The sequence below is a fragment of the Panthera tigris genome, chromosome C2 (genome assembly GCF_018350195.1).
Source record: "Panthera tigris isolate Pti1 chromosome C2, P.tigris_Pti1_mat1.1, whole genome shotgun sequence".
NCBI classification, from domain to species: domain Eukaryota; kingdom Metazoa; phylum Chordata; class Mammalia; order Carnivora; family Felidae; genus Panthera; species Panthera tigris.
In genome coordinates this window covers 105,321,031-105,344,891 of record NC_056668.1, presented here as the reverse complement: position 1 = coordinate 105,344,891, position 23,861 = coordinate 105,321,031, and the positions used below count along the sequence as shown (strand labels likewise).

Sequence of the window (23,861 nt, the reverse complement as noted above, 5' to 3'; positions counted from 1 at the left end):
TCAAAAGTGAGCAAACAAAAAATACTTTTTGGATATAAAATTAGAATTATTAAATAATTTGAGACTGGTAAAATAGTGTAATCAAATTGTCAAATGTTTAAAAGATTTGAGTTAAAAAAACAATTAAAATCTATAGTCTTGATTCAAATATGTTCATTTTAATTTTTTTAATTTTTTAATTTTTTAGAGAGAGTGCAAGAGAGAGTGGGGATAGAGAGAGAATCTTAAGCAGGCTCGTGCCCAGCGTGGAGCCTGACTCAGGGCTTGATCTCATGATCTTGAGATCATGGCCTGAGCTGAAATCAAGAGTCAGACGCTTAACTGACTGAGCCACCCAGGTGCCTCCAAATATGTTCATTTTCAATGTTTACTATAAATGGTGTGTCTTAAATGTTTCATGAGAAAATTAGAAGGAAACTTTAAAAGTGATATGTTGAAGCTTAGTGTTTTATTTGGAACTTTTTTGGGGGGGGAATATCTGATGTTGCAAAACTGAAATTCAGTGAAAATTGCTGTTCCTTCTTAACTGAATAATACTTGTAATTTGGGTCAGAACATAAAAGCTGAAAACTGGCATTTCTGGCATGCAGTTTGCTTTCAAGAATGTCACTTTCCCTTCTCACTTATGTTTGCTTAATAAGAAATAGAAATACGTATGTATGGACAGGAAAATTAATTTGAGGTTAAAAGGGTTTTGGCATCTATACTGTATTCTAAAAGCATTGATTATTTAGTACAGAAGTTTACATATATCTGGTATATAGGTCTACTTTGTGCAGAAACATGAACTTTGAATCTTCTGAACTACAGAAGGAAATTCTGATCATGTAAGTCTACAAAGAACAGCTATGTTACCACATATCAGCCGTTAGATATTAAAGGCTCAGAAACAAGTTGGCAAATCTGTTGGCCTTAGTTTTAATTGTAAATGTTAGCCTTTCGGGGTGCCTTGGTGGCCCAGTCGATTGAGCATCCGACTTTGGCTCATGTCATGATCTTACGGTTCATGAGTTCGAGCCCCACGTCGTGCTCTGTGCTGACAGCTTGGAGCCCGAAGCCTGCTTCGGATTCTGTGTCTCCCTCTTTCTCTGCCTCCCCACCCCCCCCCCCATCATGCTCTGTCTCTCTCTGTCTCTCAAAAATAAATAAACATAAATAATAATAATAAATAGTTAGCCTTTCCTTTAGGGCACCATATGTGTTATGACCAGTCTTTGGTCAAAGAACTCCTACATATTTTCACAGGATGTTACTTCTTCCCATCTCTTTGCTCTCAGTAAGAGCTAAAACTTACATATCTATAATCTCTTTAAATAAAAAAAATTATTTTGCTCTTTGGAGGTAGTTGAAGGAAGTTGAAGGCTTTGACTTTTTTTTTTTAATGTTTATTTTTGAGAGAGAGTAAGCATGCATGAGCAAGGGAGGGGCAGAGAGGGAGGGAGAGAGAGAATCCTAAGCAGGTTCCACACTGTCATCATGGAGTCTGACATGGTGCTCAAACTCACAAACTGTGAGATCATTACCTAAGCTGAAATCAAGAGTTGGCTGCTTAACCAACTGAGCCACCCAGGCAGCCCAACCCTGGCTTTGATTTAGTCACTGAGTTGAAAGTGAATACATTCCATGGACATTTCATTGACTGATATTTTCTTGAATAAGAATATTGTCATAAAACAGGCAATAAAATAAAAGCACCTTTCTAAATAAGCTTTTGTGAACAATGAATGTTTGGGTTAAGGTTTGGATTTTCAGGATCCCATTTTATGTTAAGACCTAACAGCTATTGTGATTTTTAGCACCTAAAAGTTTGTTCTCAGAAATATTTTATTATAGACATTTAATATAGATATTATAAATGAACTTCACAGATTTTAAGATCATATTTGATGGAATGAGACACTATGAGCCTTGAACTGAAAGAATTTCTAAGGTAGACTTTTGGGGCATTCTGTGATTCATTAGGTACAAACCATCGAATTAGGAGCTAAGGAGCATAACATGATTATGACATAGTTGCTGGGTCAAGAAATGGCATTTGGTAGCATCTAATCATATCATAATGCTTAGTTTTATCAGTAAACATTGTAAAAATCCACACAGAAGTAGGGGAGTACTTAAAGGATGGGAGAGGCCATAGTCGTTCCTACAACCCTTTTAACATCAAAGGCTTCTGCCACATCACCATTTTAAACTGTGCTTCTAAACAGTGGGGAAATAAAGACTTGCCTATGGAAATGTAATTCATTCTTCAAATATTTCTTAGGTTTCTATTATATGCCTAATGCTGTGGACTGTATTATAAATTTGTAGAAGTCATGGCCCAAACCCTCAAGATTCTCTTTTGAGTGTAATATGCATTATTTCTAGTGTTAAAACTTGGATCACTTTTGGATTTTCTTTATGGACCTGTATACCTCACTGGAACTAGGGAACATTTCTTTGTTATCAAGAGAGCAGTAACAATCTGCTGATAACTTTTTTACCATCACTGTGTATAGTGGAAGGAAGGCATTCCCTTGATGAATGGAACTGCTGTGTCAATTATCTGAGACCCGTATGTTTAAAGAAAAATATATTCCTTTTTACTATATTATTGTACTGGCCAAATAAAATTGTAACTGGCCATATACATATATATATGTGTGTGTGTGTATATATATATATATATATATATATATATATGTATGTATGTATATGTATATGTGTATATATATATACATATACACATTCCTGAGAGAGAGAGAGTCTTAAAAACAGGAACTTATTTTGAAGTAAAATATGTTATCCATTAAAAAAAAAGCCTTTTGGGGCACCTGGGTGGCTCAGTCGGTTGAGCTTCCAACTTTGGCTCAGGTCATGATCTTGCGGTCTGTGAGTTCAAGCCCCACATCAGGCTCTGTGCTGACAGCTTGGAGCCTGGAGCCTGCTTCAGATTCTGTGTCTTCCTCTCTCTCTGCCCCTCCCCTGCTCATGCTCTCTCTCTCTCTGTCTCTCTCAAAAATAAATATTTTTTAAAAAAGCCTTTTATGTTGAAATTGTTCCCAATCTAAAAAAAAAAGAAATTATTCCCAGTCTGAGTTAAGTTAATTATGGTCAGGGGGCAAAAATTTATTTTTCCTAGCTTGTGATAGATAAATAATATGAAGTAGAAAAAGTACATTTGGTGCCAAACATCATTCTGTTTGGTTGTGGTTTGTGTTAGCAATCTTAAAAGAGGTAGTATGGCCATCATAATAGCATAAGTAAATTTTTTCTTATTTAAATGAAAATGTATCCTCATGGAAAATCTGAAAACTATAGAAAGTTTGGTAAAGGAAATCATGCAACCAAGATTTTAGCTACTATCATTTTGGTGCATTTCATTTCCATTTTCCATATGTGAAAAATATTTTCCAATATTAGAACAAAGCTTTATGGTCATAAATACACTCTTTTCCTTAACATATACCACAATCATTTTCCTAGTCTTTAGATATTCTTTAAAGCGTGAATTTAGTGTCTGCAAAGTATTGCATCCTGTGGATGGACAAAGAATATTTTTAAAATTTTATTTTAGAGAGAGCGCAAGTTGGGGAGGGAGTGGAGGGAGAGAGAAAGAGAAAGAAACAGAGAGAATTTCAAGCATGCTCCACACTCAACATGGAGCCCGACATGGGGCTCGATCCCATGACTCTGGGATCATGACCTGAGCTAAAATCAAGAGTTGGATGCTCAACCGACTGAGCCACCCAGGTGCCCGTTTGTATAAATCTTTGACCACGTTTCAAATTATTACTTTAAACTAGTTTATGTATATGAAATGACCAGTTTGTAATATATGAACTTTATAAGGCTTCATCATATTTCCAATTTATTTTCCTAGAATGAAACATCAGTTTTCAAGAGAATAATATGAATAGGTAGAAAAATAGAAAAGCAATTGACTTCTCACCTGAGAAAACAAACTCTGCATTAGGTTAATTTTTAAAATCATAAAATAGCTCCTTGCTACCACAAGAGATTTCGGCTTTAATAAAAAAGAATTTAAGGTTGAACAAGAGACCTTTTAAAGTCTTATCTCTGAGCAGCTGCTGTTCTGGGTAGACAAGAATTGAACTCACTTCAGGGAGGGCCCATCCAGATTTCTTCCTGAATGGTTCAGACAGGTGCAAAAGCCAGACTGTGAGCCCAATTTTGTCTTAATGCTTTTTCCAACAGGCAGCCTTTTGTTCATGTCACTCAAAAAACAAAGACGTTTTTAACAGTTGTTCTATATATAAATATATCTACTTTATTTAAATAAAGAGATATGGACAACATATTAAATGAGCCACATTTAGTTATTGAATTTGTAGCCCAATTATAATGCAATCAGAATAATAAATCTTACTAAATTTTATGTTTCTATAGGAAAATAATAGCTGTTAAATACTTATTCACAGAACAAAATCTAGTATTCTCTGAAGTATTTTTCTTTTTTTTTTTAAGGCTATTTTGAGAGAGTGTGTGCTCACATGAGTGGGAGAGGGCAGAGAGGGAGAGAGAATCCCAAGCAGGCTCCGTGCTGTCTGCAAAGAGCTCTGTGCTGTCTTCAAAAAGCCCCACGGCGGGCTCAGTCCCGCGAACCACAAGCTCATGACCTGAGCCAAAATCAAGAGTCGGACTCTTAACCAACTGAGCCAGCCAGGCACCCCTGAAGTATTTTTCTTCATTGCAGTTCAAGCTCATCCACGTATCTAAAGGGAAAGTTGACTGGTTTTCTCAAGTGACTGCATATTAATAAGAATGAATATTTTAATATCTACACTTGTACCCATGTTCTAAGCTGTAAATATCCAGTGAATATAGAGCTCTAAGAAAAAGGACTGTCTTTTGGATCATCCACTTTAAAACATCAGGTAGTGTGAAATCCTTTAACTCCACATAGTTCTTTTTCTTTTTGTTCTTCTAAGATTTTTTTTAATGAAAAATTTCAAACACATACTACAGAAGTATAACAATATTGTGTATTGGGGCACCTGGGTGGCTCAGTCAGTTAAGCATCTGACTCTTGATTTTCTGCTCAGGTCATGATTATGCACAGTTCATGGGATTGAGCCCCGAGATGGGCTTTGTGCTGACAGCGTGGAGCCTGCTTGGGATTCTCTCTCTCCCTCTCTCTCTCTCTCTCTCTCTGCCCCTCTCCTACTCACCCTCTCTCTTAAAATAAATAAACTTAAAAAAACTTAAAAAGCAATTCTGTGTATTTGTCACCCAGAATTTCAAAATTTATACCTGCTTTATCTGTCTCTATTGCTGCTGGTGTCTCTAATGTATTGTAAAGCAAATTCAGATTTCTTGTCATCTAACCCCTATGTATTTCCAAATACATTTCTGAAAAATATGGTCATCTAACATAAACACAGTACCATATCACATGTAATAAAATTAAAAGAATTCCAATTACTTGGTATCATCTGACATTAAGTATCATCTAGATATGAAATATTTTGGAATAACCTAGATTTTGAGCTAAGAATTAGAAAATCGTTTCTTAGACAACTCATTTATGGGTCTTAGAACTACTTGAAACTTGGGGCACCTGGGTGGCTCAGTCTGTTAAGCGGCTGACTTCGGCTCAGGTCATGATCTCACGGCTCATCAGTTCGAGCCCCGTGTTGGGCTATGTGCTGACAGCTGGGAGCCTGGAGCCTGCTTCGGATTCTATGTCTCCCTCTTTCTCTGCCCCTCCCCCACTTGCTCTCTGTGTCTCTCAAAAATAAATAAATGTTTAAAAAAAAAACGACTTGAAACTCTGTTCTTTTAAGTAAAAAGTGGAAGATCCAGGCACCAAATTCTGATTCTTTAATTATGAACTTAACTTGATCTTCATATCTTGTTTTTTGAAGCATAAAACAACTCCCTTTCTGCTCTCCATTGTGTTAAAACCTAAGGTGCTCATTGTATAAAATTGATGTATTTAATTTTTAAATTGTTACAACTTCCTTATAATGCTAGTTGCCTATACTGTTAAAATAGTGATTCTGAAATCCTTAACAGGTGGAAAATTTAGGAATAGTAGTCTCTAATTTTCTGTGCCTATCACTCTTGTCAATAAGACAGAAATCCCAAACTAAAAATGCCACAAGAATTCATGGAAAAATTACCTTATTTATGATATTTTCCTGCATTGTATGTATGATATCTTTACTTGTTTGTTTCTTATTATGTTAGTGTGTTTTTAGTTGGAAAGGATGAAATATGTATACTATCTAAATAAAGCTAATGTCTGGGGTCTTCATTTTATTTTACTTTCTGAGTGAATTTGGTACAACTGTGTTTTTTAAGTTACTACCTATCATTTATCTAAAACGACTATTCATCCTGAGCGATTCATTTACTGATTTGGTTAAGAATAGTTTAATTTTCCTGTAAAAATTTTTTGTATTCTGTTTCATTAAGAGTAACCTTAACCTGCACACACTGGAAAAAACACTTTCTTTTAGGACTTTGCATAAAATTTGTCAGTGAGCAAGGAAGAGGCTGGAAAATAGAGCAGTGTTACCAAGTGGATCGGTATGTAAAGGGTAAGAGAGTTATGGCAGGAGAGTAAATGGAGAAGTAAGAGTACTAACATGTTACAATTTTTTAGCATATGGATTTGTCAAACATGTTTTGTAAAGTGGTTATCAATCATCTAGACCAGCAGTGGTCCTAATGCAGAGATGGTTGGAAATTACCATGTTGGTAAGGTATGTAGAGGATCTGCTATTTTTCTGCTATATTTTTCTGTTTAACTGTCTCTTTACTCATTTGATATTGGGCAAGAATAAACAGATCTGTAGAATAAAACAGTCTGGAAATACTCTCATATATAGCCTCCGTATAGGTTCATGTAGACAATATTTATTACTTATTATTTTTAAGACTTTATTTTATTTTTTAAAATTTTTTTTAACGTTTATTTATTTTTGAGACAGAGAGAGACAGAGCATGAACGGGGGAGGGGCAGAGAGAGAGGGAGACAGAATCGGAAGCAGGCTCCAGGCTCTGAGCCATCAGCCCAGAGCTCGACGCGGGGCTTGAACTCACGGACCGCGAGATCGTGACCCGGGCTGAAGTCGGACGCTTAACCAACTGAGCCACCCAGGCACCCCTTTAAGATTTTATTTTTAAGTAATCTCTACCCATACCCAGCATGGGGCTCAAACTTAACCCCAAGATCAAGAGCCACACACTCTCCTGACTGAGCCAGCCAGGCGCTCCTCATCTTTTTATTTTTAATATTTTGTAATATTATCAAGTGTAGCTGGGCAATGGCACTGCTTTCTGAGAAGATTAAATTGTGATTATGGGATTATTGACACCTTGTTATTTTTAGTAAAACTTCACTGCTTAGATGTTGTGTTTCTGAACTGCAAAGCAGTGATCTAATTTACTTAAGCACAGTAAAAATCCTTTAGATAAGTTAAAAGCACTCACCTTTGCACCGTATATGGTAGAATCAATCATTCACAACATTCTGTGTAATAAATTTCTACATTCATTTTCTGGAATTATGTCCCAAGTTTAATTAAAGCAAAAAGGCCTCACAACTACATATTGTTTTGGAGTACAGTTTCTGCCTTAGCATATTTTTAAAACTAATGCCTAATTAATAACATCTGGGAAATATTAATTTATTACACAAAATTTAACAGCATCTCACCATAAACTTTGACAAGTTAATAACTTTAGGGTTTTCACAGAATAAGATAAATTGGCATACTTTATTTTACAGCATTTTAGTGGGATTTGCCAAGAGATAAGCTTTAGTACTATTAAGAAAGAAAAACGCATTTATACAGCCTGAAGTGAACATTTTCATTTGATTTGGAATTACAGAAGTCTTTTCTCATATCAATTTTCCATATTTACGTATGCACTATAAGACTTTTTAAAACTTTTTAAAACTTTTTAAATCTTAAAATTCAGTAACATCCAACATTTGGTAATTAATACCTTATTTTATAAAGTAGGTGCTTTGCATTTTCAAAAAGGTATTTTTGGAATATGTAATACATGCTTTTGGCAAAAACTCAAAATGTATAGAATACATGGACAAAAGACTCCCTCCTCACAATGATGTGAATATACTTAACACTAAACTGTGTGTTTAAAAATGGTTAAGATGGGGAAAAATCTCAGTAAATTTTATGCTTATGATATGTGCACTTTTCCGTATGTGTTGTCCTTCAATAACATGGCTTATTGAGACCTGGAAAAAAAAGGACTCCCTCTCACCTCTGGTCCTTTGTTACCCTCCCTGCATGCAACCACTGTAACCAGTTGGCTGCATTGCTTCCCAGGGATATATGCTATATATTTATAAGCATATATGCATGAACTTCTTGTACAAATGGAGGTATACTACATATCTTGCTAATGGAGGTATACTGTATATCTTGCTAATCCTTCCATGTCAGCACATAAACATCTGCCTTGCTTTTTTAAAGGTTGCATAATATTCCATTTAAATTCTTTTTAGAAGTGCTGAAAAGTTTTTTAATGACTTTTTTCCTATCCGTTTTTCATTATTGTTCCATCAGTAAAGAAACCTCTGTGTGCTAGGTAATTTTGGACAGGGAGTGAACAAGAGAGATCTGTTCCTTTTCCTCAAGAAGCTTTTAATCTAGTGGAAAAGACAAGCAATCTTTTCTGTATGTTATTTTGTTTCCAATAGTCTACTTATAAAGAAGGCTTTCACAAATAACAATACTATTTTTAGCATGAATTTTTAAAAAATGTCTCCATTGACTCTCAATAATGGTAACCTATGCCTTCTTTTTGAGGGAAAGAAAGTAGAAAAGAAGATAGTGAAGAGTACTTAAAAGAAAAATGATAAAATAGTTTGAATAGTCAATACTACTTAGAAGTGCTGGAATGGGATTAAAGCTGACGAAAGTAAATACCTACATTAGTTCAGTTGCAGAAAGCAAATTTACTCTGGTGACTTTAGGAAGAAACTTTAGGAAGAATTTATTACAGGACATTAAACAGCTTAGAGAATCGTTGTGATGGCTTAAGAAACAGACTCTAGATTAAACTTTCAAGAATGACTCCTAAAGCCAAGTCACAGATCTAGACCACCAAGGGCGTAATAGCCAATTCTCCCATTAGGAATTATTGAATTGGAAGGCTGCTGCTACTGCTGCTGGCTGCAAAGCCATGGTGTCCCTGCTAGGACCCATACTGGCAAAATGGATTTCCCTTTCCTGTTCCCCAATACTCATAAACTCTAGTGATCAGACATTTGGAGTTCTGCTAACACTGCTACGGAAAGACTGTGTACTTCTGTGATCATGAGTACCAAAAAAGAGAATAGTACATACAGACTCTTTTGCACTTCTACCTTCCAATTCTCAGATAATGGCCCGTAAGTGGCAGAACCTAAATCCAGAAACTTTGCTGTAGAGTCCACAAAATTGTCTTAAGCTAACACACACACATATATATATATATATATATATATATATATATATATATATATGTGTCTGGATATATATATATATATATATATATATATATATATATATATGTTTTATTTATTTATTTTGAGAGAGAGGAGAGAGCAAGGTGGGGTCAGAGAGAGAGGGAGAGAGAATTCCAAGCAGGCTTCACACTGTCAGTACAGAACCCGATGCAGGGCTCAAACTCACAAACCATGAGATCATGACCTGAGCCAAAACCAAGAGTTGGACACTTAACCAACTAAGCCGCCTAGGTACCCCAAGTCTTAAGCTTTCTAGTGTCTGAAGTATGGAAAGGCAGTTGATAAGAGGTTGAAATGTATTGAATGTGAAAAACTTTACATATGTCAGAGGATAGTGCAGTCATTTAAAAATAACCAGAGATACCAGAAATTAAATTTTTGATCTTAAAATGAACAAAAATGAGATAAGGAGAATTTTCACAAAGACTAGTAACATGGGAAACTGAGCCAAGGGATTTCTTCCAATATGCAGGACAAAATCACAGAGGGTTCAAGGTTCTACAAGGAAGGAATGGATAGAATGGCAAATATGCAAAGAAATATGTTGAGAGCAATTTCTGAAACTAACAAAATACTGAAATCCTTAGAACACATATTGAAAAGGGAAATTTGAGGGTTGACAGGATATATTTTTTAAATTCTATACCTGGACCAATAATAATGTAATTTTGATACATTAAAAAAATATATAAAGAATCATAGACCTTCCAGAGAGTATAGCTCCCTTAGAAAGAATGAGAACCAGATTGTCATCAGACTTCTCTTAACACTAAGTAAGGAAGATAATGAAGCAACATCCTCAAACTAGTGATGAGAAATGGTCAGATTTGTGTGCCCAGATGCCCATTGTTTGAGTGAGAAAGAAATCTAGACATGACTACTAAAAATATACTGTGGTCAAATTAATAGATGTTAGAATCCAGAAAAGAAATAGTAAAATTCAAGAAGTAATGATAATTAAGAAGCAAACCAACCTCAGCTTTTCTTGGTAGAGGGAGATTGATGGCACTTGCCATCTTCTTTATTCTTCCTATGGAACCAGAGTTCACCCTTTTCGTCTCTTGAAGCTCGCACAGGACAGATAAAAAACCCAACTAACATCCAGCCCATTCCTGAAGTTTTGAGTTTGGACGACTTGGAGAATAATGACTGTGCCTTTAATAGAAACAGGGACGTAAAGAGGAAGAAAGGAAAAAGTTGGGGGGGAAAGGCTAAGGAAAAAGTGTTGGAAATGTTAGGTTAAAGACTTACCAGGATAGAAATAGGCAAATGTCCAATAATTACTTTATCATTATTTGTAATTTATACTCCTGAGTATTTTGGAAAGTATTACAATGTCTTGGCCAATATGAAGTTGAAAATTGGCTTTAGCCCTACAAAGATCAGCTCTCTATCCCCACTGCCTGGCACAGTGCCTTTTACATAGGTATTCAGCAAATATTTGTAAAATAAATGGAGACCATTTGTATCAAAACAAGCAGAAATTGAACTTAGAAGTTCCTGATGAAATGGTTGAAGAGGATAGATTAGTGTTTAATTAGTGTTCATGTGAGGTTCTTGGAATGTCTGCATTAGAGTTAATAGAAATCCTTGCTTAAATGCAGGTTATTGGGCCATGCCCCAGATACAATAAATCAAAAATCCTTGGGTGTATGTTTCAGGACTCTGCATTTTAATAAGTACCTCCCGTGATTTTTAAGAATGTTCAAGTTAAAAGGAATAGTCCCACAGAAGCCAGAAAAAAACAAGAATGGATAAAGGGTAAAGCCTAGAGAAAGTACAGCTCTCCCTCAATTTACAGTGGAATTACATCCTCATAAACCCACTGTAAATTGAAAATAGTGTAATTTGAAAATACATTTCCTACACCTAACCCACTGAACACCATAGTTTAGCCTCCCCTATTTTAATGTGCTCCGAACACTTGCATTAGCCTACAGTTGGGCAAAATCAACTAATATAAAGCCTATTTTACAATAAACTGTTGAATATCTCATGTAATTTATTGAATCCTGTACTGAAAATGAAAAATGGAATGGTTGTATGGGTACATGATGGTTCTCAGTGTACAGGTTGTTTGCCTTCGTGATTGTAAGGCTGACTGGGAGCTGAAGCTGCTGCTGCTGCTGCTCAGCATCACTAGAGAGTATGGTACCACGTGTTGCTAGTTCGGGAAAGGATCAAAATTCGAAGGGCAGCTTCTACTGAATGCATAGCATTCTCACACCATTGTGATTCCAAAAATCGTCAGTCCAGCCATCATAAGTCAGGGACTATATGTCCTTAGGAGATGGTACTTTTCAACATTTTAATGTCATATACAATTAGAAAATATTTGCAAAGCACCTTGGGGTAGAAGAAGGAAAGTCTGATGGAAGCCGGAAGTAACCCGCGCCAGTGGCTTTGGCAGGCTTGGGTCCCACCCAGCTGCTTCAAGGCTGAGCGTGTCAACATCTTGACACGCTAGTTACGTTTGACTCTCTGGAAGCTCTGTCAAGAGTGAGAAGGAAAATGTTCAATCAAAGGAGAATTTAAAGGAGACATTTATCAAACAAGTCTCCAAAGTTAGATATGCTGCTGAGTATTCAAGGAACCGGAATGACCTTTGGGTTTCAGTAATTGGAAGGAAGGTTGAGGGAATCCTTGGCGTTTTAATGTGAAAGTGAAGGGAAGGAAAGAGGCATTTGTAAAAAAATAAAGCTACAAGGAAGTAAAGGATACAAGTATAGATGACTATTGGAAGATTTTAAGTGCTAAAGGGAAGAAGACAGTAGCTCAAAGAGTATCAGGAGTTGGGTTGGGTAGGGAGGGGAAGTATAGTAGATGACTTACTTTGCTACATTAAGAACAGAAAGTAGTTTTCATCAGTATGGATTTTGTTCTTATTTACTTTTTTTTTTAAACTTTGTGATCATTTAGTAGTCTTTTATTAAAATCTTTTTTAATGTTTATTTGTTTTTGAGAGAGAGCACAAGTGGGGAAGGGGCAGAGAGAGATGGAGACACAGAATCCCAAGCAGGTTCCAGACTCTGAGCTGTCAGCACAGAGCCCGACACAGGGCTCGAACTCCCGAACTGCGAGATCATGACCTGAGCCGAATGGATGCTTAACCAACTGAGCCACCCAGGTGCCCCATGTGATCATTTAGTAGTCTTAAGAAAGGACATCAAAAGTCACCTTGAATTATAAGAGGAAATAATAATTACAAATTAGGCCATTTAGTGCCGAGAGAATGCTGCCATTGGAGTGTACTTCAGGAGCTAATGCTTTCAAGATCTCTATTGACTTGTCATAATTTAGGTTTATATTCTGTATTACTATCTTAATCATCAGTCATAGAAATCCCATTCAGCATTCTAGTGCCAGGTTAATCACAGGCTGTATTTTCTAGCATTTTAATCTTCTGAGACTATTTTATGCAGACTAGGAGGAACAGTTGGAAATTGTTTTAAATACTGTGATTTTAGGACTATATCTGGACTGTATCTGAAGTATTTAGAATACGTCCCTTCCTTCCAAAGACGTCCATGTCCTAGTCCCCAGAATTTGTAAATATGTTATTTTATGTGACAAGGGGAATTAAGATTACAGATGAATTTAAGGTTATTAATCACCTTACAGTAACCTTAAGAGAGTAACCTTTATTACCCAGGTGGGCTCAGTTTAATCACAAGCGTTCTTTGAATGTAGAAGAGTTAGAGAGATTTAAAGATGCTTTGTTGCTGGCTTTGAAAATGGAAGGAAGGGCCACAAGCCAGAGAACATGGGCAGTTTCTAGAAGATTGAAGAGACAGGAAAGAAACAGATTTTCCCCTAGAGCCTGCAGAAAGAATGCAGCCCTGTCAACACCTTGATTCTGGCCCAGTGGTACCCATTCTGGGCTTCTGACCTCCAGAACTGTCAGAAAGTAAATTTTTTGTTTTAAATCACTAAATTTATGGTAATTTCTTACATTGACTAAACTAATATCCAACTTTTATAATCTTAATTTTAAAACATATAAGTCTCATTTTTGTGTCAGACTATATGTTCCTCTAGACCAGTAATCAACCTCTGTCCTTGACACTCAGTATACATGATAAATGTTTATTGAATTTGAACCATTCTGTATATCAGATGGTCTGTGCCATTTTTGGGGAGAGTTGTTTACCATTCTCCACTCACCTGGGTGCATGCTACGTAGAGAAGCATCTGTATTGCAATCAATATCTGCAGTTCTGAAGCTTTTCCTTAGTGACTTTTGATTGGAGAAAGGGTATTCATTTAAACCAGAGTTGGTTTTCTCTGGCTCAAGTGCTTTAATACATGAGACTTGTGTCTTCTAATCAACAGTTTCAAGGGCTTCTTGTGTCTGTTTCAACTGCTCTAGAGTAAGACCACCTGTCCGAGAAACCCCATCCTCCTGAGGTTTGTGGAAGTTTATATTTTAATTCATACCATCCCAAACATAGTCTCAAAATTTGGTGAAAATCAAAAAAAAAATTTTCATGATACCAAACAGACCTACAGACAAACTATTTTTATAGATTTGCATTCATTTTGCTCCTAGTCTTTAGATAAAACCAACAAAATTGAAGAATTAGAATGAGGATAGTTTTGGATGTGTTATATGCTGTGCTTTGGGATGTAATAGGTATTATTTATTGCTGCTATAATTTAGTAGCTTAAAACAACAAACATTTATTTTATCATTTCTGTTGGTTAGAAATCCAGAAACAGCTTTCTGGGTTGTTCTGGGCTGGGTGGTTCTGACTCAGGGCTTCTTAGGAGGCTGCATCAAGTTGTGAGTCAAGGCTGCCATCATTTCAAGGCTTGACCAATAGAGAAATTACCTCCAAATTCTTAAACGTGGTTGTTGACGTCTCAAAAATCTGCTTCTAAGCTCATGCAGGTAGGCCTGTCCACAGGGCTCTCTCACAGCATAGCAGCTGCTTGCCCCAGAATGAGTCATCATGCTAATACAGTGCCCAAGCAGAATCCACATTCTATTAGGGGCAAGTCAGTAAATCCAGCCCATACTTAAAGGAAGGGGATCACTGGGGGCCATCTTAGAAGCTGCCTACCACACATATAAATTAGTGAGTTCATTAGTTTACCAGAGACTAGATAATCAAGTTTATAATATTCCTAACTGAAATTAAGTTCAATAATGTCAAAAATTTTTGTAAGAAAACCTAAAATAAATTTCTCATATTAGAAGATATAAAATACAAATAAGCCTTTTAACTTTTAGACAGGAAATTCAGAAGGTACATTAAATAATCAACACAGTTTACTTTTTTTAACTATACTTCCCTCAGATTGTCTACTTCTATCAAACTTCCTGTTTCAATTCTTCCCTTCATTTTAAAAATTGTACTTATGCCTCATCTTCTAAAAATAATTGAAAGCAGCTTATAGAAATATATAAAATGTTTTGAGAATGGAAATTAGTTATGCAAAGATGATGACACAGAAAACTAAGTCAGAAATAAAACTACTACGCAAAGGTCTGGCGAAACTGAAGACCTAACAAAGATCCATGTGGCTGAATGAGTTGATGTTAAGAGAATGAAAAGGCAAGTCCAAGACTAGGAAGCAATACTTACAAGACAAACATCTGATAAAAGTCTTATGTCTACAATATATAAAGAACTGTTACAAGTCTACAACAATAAGACAAACAATCTGGTTTTTTTAAATAGGGAAAAAATTTGAACACATTTCATCAAATAAGATATATGAATGACACACAAAATAAAACCCCAATGAGATACTATTATACCACCATTCAAATGAATAAAATAAAAAAGACTGATAATACCAATTATCAAGCAAGAATGTAGCACAACTAGAACTCTAAGTTCACATTTTTTATAAAATTAAACAATCACCGCACAACTCTGAAATCCTATTGCTAGTTATTTTACACAAGAGAAATGAAACCATAGATACATAAAAAACAGTACATGAATGTTCATAGAAGCTTTATTTATAATAGCAAAAAACTAGAAACTGTTTATTATTACATTGTGACATAATCATATACATACAATGTACCTAGCAATAAAACTGAATAAATGGAACAACGTGGATGAATCACAGAAGCATTATGCTAAGTAAAAGAGGCTAGGCACAAAAGACAACATAATGTATGATTCCATTATATGAAATTCTGGAAAAGGTGAAACTATAGTGACAGAAAGCCTGTCAGTGGTGGGGCGCCTGGGTGACTCAGTAGGTTAAGCATCCAACTCTTGATTTCAGCTCAGGTCATGATATCATGGTCTGTGAGTTTGAGCCCCACATCGGGCTCTGCGCTGGCCATGAGGAACCTGCTTGGGATTCTCTCCTGTCTCTCTCTCTCTCTCTGTCTCTACTCCACTTGCTCTCTTTCAAAATAAATAAATAGGCTTTCTTTATCTTTTCTTTTTTTTTTAAGTTTGTCAGTGGTAACTAGGGTTAGAGGGAGCTAATTATCTGCAAAGAGGCAGGATGGAACATTGGGGGTAGAAATGTTCTACACCTTTGTGGTGGTGGTTGTTACTATATGCATTTTTCAAAATTCATCAAACAGTATGACTAAAATGGATAAATTTCATATTTAAATTAAACCTAAACAAAGCTGAATTAAAATGAAAACCTCTTTTATAACATAAGCATAATCCAGTTGAGTGGTTTACTAATCATTTGCACTTGAAGTTTTTATTATTATTTTTTTAACCTCCAAGGTGACAATATGACTCAATCTGAGCTCCTTTGAGATAGGGTTATGTATACAAATACTGCACAATTCAAAGGAAAGCTCTTTCTGCCTGAGACTACTGAAGGAAGACAGAATTTTTGAGCTTCCTCATGATGACATTAGAAGGTTGGAGTTTAGAATGAGAAGTGGGAAGGGTAACCCCAGGAGGATGAAACTAAGGTGGGGAAGTCTGAAAGGGGGACAAACTATTAGGGGGCTCCAACAGACTACAGGGAAGAGTAAGATTGCCTTGATAAAGTGCACTCCAGTGGTGATGTGCCTTAACTTCTAGAGTGAGCAGTAAGGAAGTGACCAGTGGGTCAGTGATTTTCAAACTGAAATGAAGTTAAGAAACCACTATAATAAGGCAATAAAATTTTACATTCTTTTTAAAAATGTTTTAATGTTTATTTTTGAGAGAGAGAGAGAGAGAGAGAGCGAGCATGAGCAGGGGAGGAGCAGAGAGAGAGGGAGACAGAATCCAAAGCAGGCTCCAGGCTCCAAGCTGTCAGTCCAGAGCCCGACACAGGGCTCAAACTCACAAACTGTGAGATCACAAACTGTGAGCCGAAGTCAGACACTTAACTGACCGAGCCTCCCAGGTACCCCTAAAATTTTACATTCTTGAATGGGACTTGGGGTGATTGGGATAACATCAGATTAAGAACACTGATATTTATACAAATAGAAAACAGCCTGGAACATGGTTATTGCTATATGTATTTTTAAATAAAATACATATCTTTTCTCAATGAGAGGTATTTAATATTAATAATAGAATAATAGGAAGTAGCATTCATACATGGGCTAAGAAGAGGAGAAGGTAAGGGAGATTAACATTTAACATATTATATGGGCTAGATACTGTACTTTGTGCCTTCAGATTACATGCTTTAATCTCAGCAACAGGGATGTGCAATATTATCCTCATTTTACAGCTATGGAAACAGGTTCAGAAAGCAGGCTTGGGTTCTAATTAATTTGGGTACTGTGTACACAGAAAGGATACTATTCCTCAAAGGTTGGTGAAAGGACTGCTTGAGTTAAGATCACCAGGGATGCATGTCCACAAATCACACCCAGAACTAATAAATGTGATTGGAATGTTGGGGGGGGGGGGGAGGACAGAAATCTGCATTTCAAACCTCATTACCTGCTTGGTAATTTCAAAGTTTGAGAACAGCTATCTTAAGACTAGAAAATATTTTTACTATGCAGTGATTTCTGATATTAAGAGTTCTCAGCAGGAGCACCTGGGTGGCTTATTCAGTTGAGCGTCCGACCCTTAATTTTGGTTTAGGTCATGATCCAGGGTCGTGGGATTCAGCCCTGCATCGGGCTCCACGCTGAGTGTGGAGCCTGCTTGGGATTCTTTCTCTCCCTTTGCTCCTCTCCCCCTCTCATGAATGGTCTCACTCTCTAAAACTAAAAAAAAAAAAAGAGTTCTAAGAACTTAAGAGTTCTTAGAAACAAAAGTTAGCCTCATAAAGGTGATCTGTAGCTTTGACTATTAAGATAATGTATATTTACAGTGTTGTAACATAGCTATAGTTCTCAATGCTCATATTTCATAAATAAGAGTTAAAAAATAAGTCAGCATAATTTTTTTTATGTTTATTTTTGAGAAAGAGGGAGAGAGGGAGACAGTGTGAGTGGGTGAGGGGCAGAGAAACCGAGAGACACAATCTGACGCAGGCTCCAGGCTCTGAGCTGTCAGCACAGAGCCCGTCACCGGGCTCGAACCCACAAATCATGAGATCATGCCCTGAACTGAAGTCAGATGTTTAACTGACTGAGCCACCCAGGTGCCCCAAGCCAGCATTCTTTATTAGTTCTCAGTAGAAGTTATATTGGTGGCTACCTAGAATGACCTCTACCTGGTAGCAAAATTTTCCAGTCCTTTTTTTTTTTTTTTTTTTTTTTTGCCATTTTTCTTATTGCTGGCTTAAGCTACCCAAGATGTGTCAGTTTGTGTTTGTCATTTTTATACAATAAAGGATAAATAAAGGTGTATTTATACATAGATGAATTATAGTAGATAGCAAATGGAACAGTTTCTGTATTTATGAGTTAGTGGGTCTTAGCGAGATAATTCTACTTACCTAAACTCTTCTTTTGTCTCTTCAACAAGAATATTAGACCAAAATAATTCTTTGTAGTATTTAGCTGCCTACGTATTAATTATTTAAATTCCAACACTTACTCTTGAATGATTATATGTATTTTCAACAGCGATTCTTTTATTGCACACCGAGAAAGTATGCGACAGATGATGAGAAGTTTTTCTGAACCTTTTGGAAGAGATTTGCTCAGCATCTCTGATGGCAGAGGAAGAGCTCATAATCACATGAGACATGATGATGGTGAAAATTCTTTGACTGTAAGTTCTTTATTTTAAACTTAGCGAGAAAGTCCTATGGGAATTTGAGGAAAATTATTACAGAAGAATATATCTATGATGTTAAGCTATTAATAATGTTTGTGTTATAGAGATAATTGTTATATATAAAAGGGGGAACCTGTTGGAAAGCTAAATTTTTTAACAATGAATTAACTCTATAGAATTCCACTGTGCTACCAAAACTTTAAGACCATAGGGTTATATATTATAAGCCAAACTTAAAGCAATATGTGCATATAGTTGTCATCTTAGAATTTCCTCCCATGTCTTAAGTTAGAACAGGTGTGGGGACTATCCTTCCTAACCTATGCAACACTTTTTTTTCCCACTTTAAAAAAGCAGCAAAAGCTATGGTGTAATACTTTATAGGACCAGGAAAAAAACAGACTTCTGCATGGCTTCCTTGGACCTTCAAAACTTAGATTAACTTTTAACTGTATCTAAAAATCTTGCGTAACTGCAGTATATTTTCATAAGTCTTATCTGAGAGCAAAGCTAGGGGGTTACAAACGTACTGAACTAAAAAATCTAGGATGTTTACATACCTTAACTACTTTCTTCCCTGTTAATTTCGTTTCTCTTGCTTTTTCCTTTAGAATGGCAGTTCTAGAATAAAAGTCCACAGCAGTTTGTTTTTGTTTTCTATTAATTAAGTTTTGCTATTACATAAGTCTTTCATACTTAGATATAAACATATCATATGTGTCACAACCTGGGGGAAAAAAGTGAGCCATATCTCACCAGTATAAATTATAAATATGTAGTAAAGAATAAGTTTTGGCTAAAAGAGAGGCTGAATATTTCAAGGGGTTTGAAGGATAAAATTACATTTGCCATTTTTTTTTTAATTTTTTAAGTTTATTTATTTATTTTGAGAGAGACAGAGACAGTGTGAACAGGGGAGGGGCAGAGAGAAGGAGAGTGAGAATTCCAAGCAGGCTCTGCACCATCAGCACAGAGCCCAGTGCAGGCTCAAACCCACGAAACCATGAGATACCATGACCTAAGCTGAAACCAAGAGTGACCTTAACTGACCGAGCCACCCAGATACTCCTACATTTACCATTTAAATGAAAATTTCACATTCTTTTTCATCTTATTCCAATATATATTACTTTTATTCCAATTTGTTTTTTTTCATTTAGTGAATATATATATGTATATATATATTTTAAAAATATATAAATATATATACATTTAAAATATATAAATATATTTTAAATATATAAATAATATATACATGTAACATACATTTTAAATATATATATATACTTTACTTTTAGGGTTATCAGTTTCTATGAAAGTCTAAAATTAAGATCAAAGGAAAAATTATCAAGGAGTGCAGAGAAAATCAATTAACACATTCTGAAATTTTATCTTTCATATGAGCATTGAAATATTTTGTATATCTGCTATAACCATAGCAAGACAAGAATAGGGCTGTATATAGTACTTTGTATGTATGTGCATAAATGAGCTATTTGTAGCTTTTATAGAAGAAGGAAGAAGTGGCAATTTTATTCCCAGTGGAGAATGACATTATATCCTATCAACTATCTTAGAATGCTAATACCAATCCACTTTTTGTTGTTCAAACTGTATAGAAATCCTTTGCTAGCCAAGAGTACTGAGTATTTTCCTAGGGAAGTAATAATTTTTAAAATATTACAATTTATAAGTTGTAATATAATTATAAATTATAAAATTGGTTACAGCAGATTTTTCCAAGGAACATTTAGCCTCTCTTTTAGCCAAGACTCATTTTTTTGTGTGTGTGCCTTTATAACTTATATTGGTGAGGATTGGCTCTCCTTATATCCTGTAGGGTGTATATATTTGACACGTGTATGTCTAAGTGTGGAAGACTAAATGTAATAGCAAAAATAAATTAATTAAAGCAAAACCAAACAAACAGTAGCAACAAAAGACCTCTCTGTCAGCTTGAACTTTTCTAAGTCAGTGTTTTATAACTATATGTGAAGGTAGGAACAAATAAAAATTGACTGCAGAAGATGGAAAAGACTGCTACTATCTGAAAAGAGCACAGCCAAGAAAACAGTAGGCTTTTTGAGCATGCTAGCTATCCTAGTCCATTTGAACTTTCATCAAAATTCATATTAAGCTTCTCTCTCTTCTCATGAAATTATAAATTTTTTTGATTAAGCAGTGAGCCATTAGCTGTTGCTTTTAAGCATAGTAGATGAAAATCTACATTTCAGCTAGACATCTTGATATTTTTTTTTAATTTTTGGCCCATTTCTTGACATTTGTCATCTCTATCAGCCATTTTATGAAGAAAGCAGAGACTCCTACAAAAGTAGGTGAAGCTAACTATGCTGTTTTCTTGTTTATATTATTAGCATTTTCTTCAGTTCGTGATAATTTTATGGGGATTTTTTATTTTTTTTTAAGTTTATTTTTGAGAGAGCGAGCACATGAGCAAATGGGGGAGGGGCAAAGAGAGAGAGAGAGAGAGAGAGAGAGAGAATCCCAAGCGAGCTCCGCACTGTCAGCATGGAGTCCTATGCTGGGCTCGAACTCAGGAACCTTGAGATCATGACCTGAGCTGAAACCAAGAGTCGGACACTTAACCAACTGAGCCACCCAGGTGCTCCTATGGGGATATTTTTAAGCCAGTTGTCCATTTTGGGAGGATTAGTTTTGTTTAAAACTAGATAATTTAATCTGTAAATATATTTAATTAAGCAATTTATAATTCAAGGTATGACATGTGACCATCAGACATTTAGATTGAGTGATGGCACCAGAGTCAATCTAAAATGTTTTTCTTTTAGGGGCGCCTGGGTGGCTCAGTCGGTTAAGAATCTGACTTCAGCTCAGGTCATGATCTCATGGTTTGTGGGTTTGAGCCCTGCATAGGGCTACTGTGCTGACAGCTCAGACCCTGGAGCCTGCTAAGGATTCTGTGTCTCCCTCTCTCTCTTTCCTTCCTCTGCTCTCACTCTGTCTCTGTCTCTCAAAAATGAATAAACATAAAAAAAATTTAATATTTTTCTTTGAAATGAAAAGAAATAGAGAAATTTTATTTGTGCATTCAGTGCACTTTGGAGATTACTCTTCTAAATATATAGTATACATATATATCATCCGATATAATTTATTATACAATTTAACATAAGTACACATTTTCTCTATTTTTCACCATAACTTACATAGGGAGAAAATTATCACTGAATGATGGTAAAACCTTACATATACCATTTACCCAAAAATTCAAATTTTACTTTCAATATTTGAAACCTCCAAGTAATGAAAATTTTTAATTTTTATATTTATCTGCCTAAATTTTATTTTTAATTATCTGTACATACTAAGGAATACAATTTGTGAACTATTAATTTTGATAATTCCATTTATTATACTTAACATTTTTTTATCAAAGACCCTATATATTTTTAAATCTGTGTTTGTGATCCTTTCTGAAGTCTATATTTTTTATTCTATATATTAGTTCTTGGGAGATTCTCATTAATTTTTTTGCCCAATGTCTCTACTTATCTTTTGAAATGTTATTAATGTAGGTAATTGCTTATTTTTAATCAGTTATAGGTAGGTTAACTCATCTTTTTTTTTTTAATATTTATTTATTTTTCAGAGAGAGAGAGAGACAGAGTGCGAGCCAGGGAGGGGCAGAAAGAGAGGGAGACACAGAATCTGAAGCAGGTTCCAGGCTCTGAGCTGTCAGCACAGAGCCTGACACAGGGCTCGAACCCATGAACTGTGAGATCATGACCTGAGCTGAAGTCGGACGCTTAACCGACTGAACCACCCAGGCGCCCCAACTCATCTTTTAAAAATATGGAATAGTTGAGCAAAGGAAAGATGATACTTTAATCATTATACCTTTGGTGTGAATTTGCATTTCCTTTGAGAAATGTTTGTCTTAATCTATAACAAAGACTTTTTCTTTCAACGGTTTTTGGTAAATAGTATATAGCAGTCATATTTAAGAGTGGTATATGGTGTTGAATAACAATAATAAGCAGGTAATTTTTAAAATCTATGTTGAGGATTTTTTATTAAATGGTTTAAAAATTTTATCAGCTCAGAACTATGTGATTATGTAGTATATTTCTTTCTTTTTCAGGGATTATCATTATACATATCATAACCAAAATTAATTGGATTTTTTTCCTAGGTAATGAATTCTCTTATGCCTTTTGGCAGTTTTGGTGGTATGGTTCGTATCATGAGACACAAACCATTTTAGCAGTATTTTCTGACAAGTACTTTTCATTAACTCAAGCAAAGTGAATTGGCATGCAGTTTCACTTAATTTCAAAATGGCTTTTTAGAATTTGTACTGAAACCTGTTTCATGTGTTGATCTTAGAGTGTTCAGGCATGTTTTTTTCTGAATTAAGTCATATCAACATAAATAAAATCAGTCTTCAAAGAGAAAAAATGCATTTTAATAGATGAATATTCATTTGATTTACAAAAGGGATCCCCATAGTTGTGTTTGAGAGTTTGGACACTTCCATATGCTGTGGTGACTTTCCAAAAGATAAAAAAGTACCAAACTGTAGCTAGAAGAGCACATTTGCAGAAGCTCAGATTGGCTGCTTTTTCTAGCACTCTGTTGTTAACTTACTCGTGCTGCTTTTCCTTTCCCATGTCCAAGTATGGCTACTCTGCAACCAGCTTTTCTTCTGCTATTTCTTTGTTTTCTGTGATGCTAGTTTCTAACATACTTAAAGGCAGTCTAAGGAGTAGCAGAGAATAGCATGACCTTAGAACATTTCCTTTGGACGCATCTATGCTCTTATGCAAAATTTGTTTATTTTCTTTTTTAGACTTTAGCCCTTTGTCTCCTTAAAGTTTGACATACAATATTTGTCCTTCCTCACCAGAGTTATTAGTGGGACAAACAACAAATTAACTCTGTGCTATAACTGCTCACTTATCAGTAAAATGATCAAGAAGTTCAGCGTGCTGTGGAAGCACAGATAGAAAAAAGCCTGGTACCTAGACCTTTTGTGGTGTTGGGGTGGAAGTTAATCAGAGATTTCCAGAACCTTAAGGATTATTAGGAGTTAGCCAGGAAAAGCAGGGAGAGGGGGAGAACAAGGGTGTTCAACACAGAAGAAAACACATGTGCAAAGACCTGTTAGCTAGGAAGCTCAAAGATGTTTAGGATCACTTGGCCCTGGAGCATGAGTTGGAGAGTAGATACAGATAAAGATACGGAGGTAATCAGGGACTTCTTTTTGTGCTGGTAAGAAC

The 23,861-nt window shown here is 35.6% G+C and overlaps 1 protein-coding gene across 5 annotated transcripts in view; it reads left to right on the top strand.

Annotated features, from left to right (window-relative positions):
* Positions 1-23,861, top strand: part of MLF1 (myeloid leukemia factor 1) — a 36,424-nt gene that overhangs the window by 2,629 nt on the left and 9,934 nt on the right. For 4 of the 5 annotated variants that reach the window (XR_006207548.1, XM_007086264.3, XM_007086263.3 and 1 more), the window contains exon 2: positions 18,447-18,594. Coding sequence is in view for 4 of the 5 variants with exons in the window: in XM_007086264.3 (XP_007086326.2) it covers positions 18,447-18,594 (148 nt within the window). In the remaining variant the exon portion in view is untranslated. Of the gene's footprint in view, positions 1-13,878; positions 13,898-18,446; positions 18,595-23,861 lie in introns of those variants that run through there. The other variant, XM_042956452.1, reaches the window with a different exon arrangement.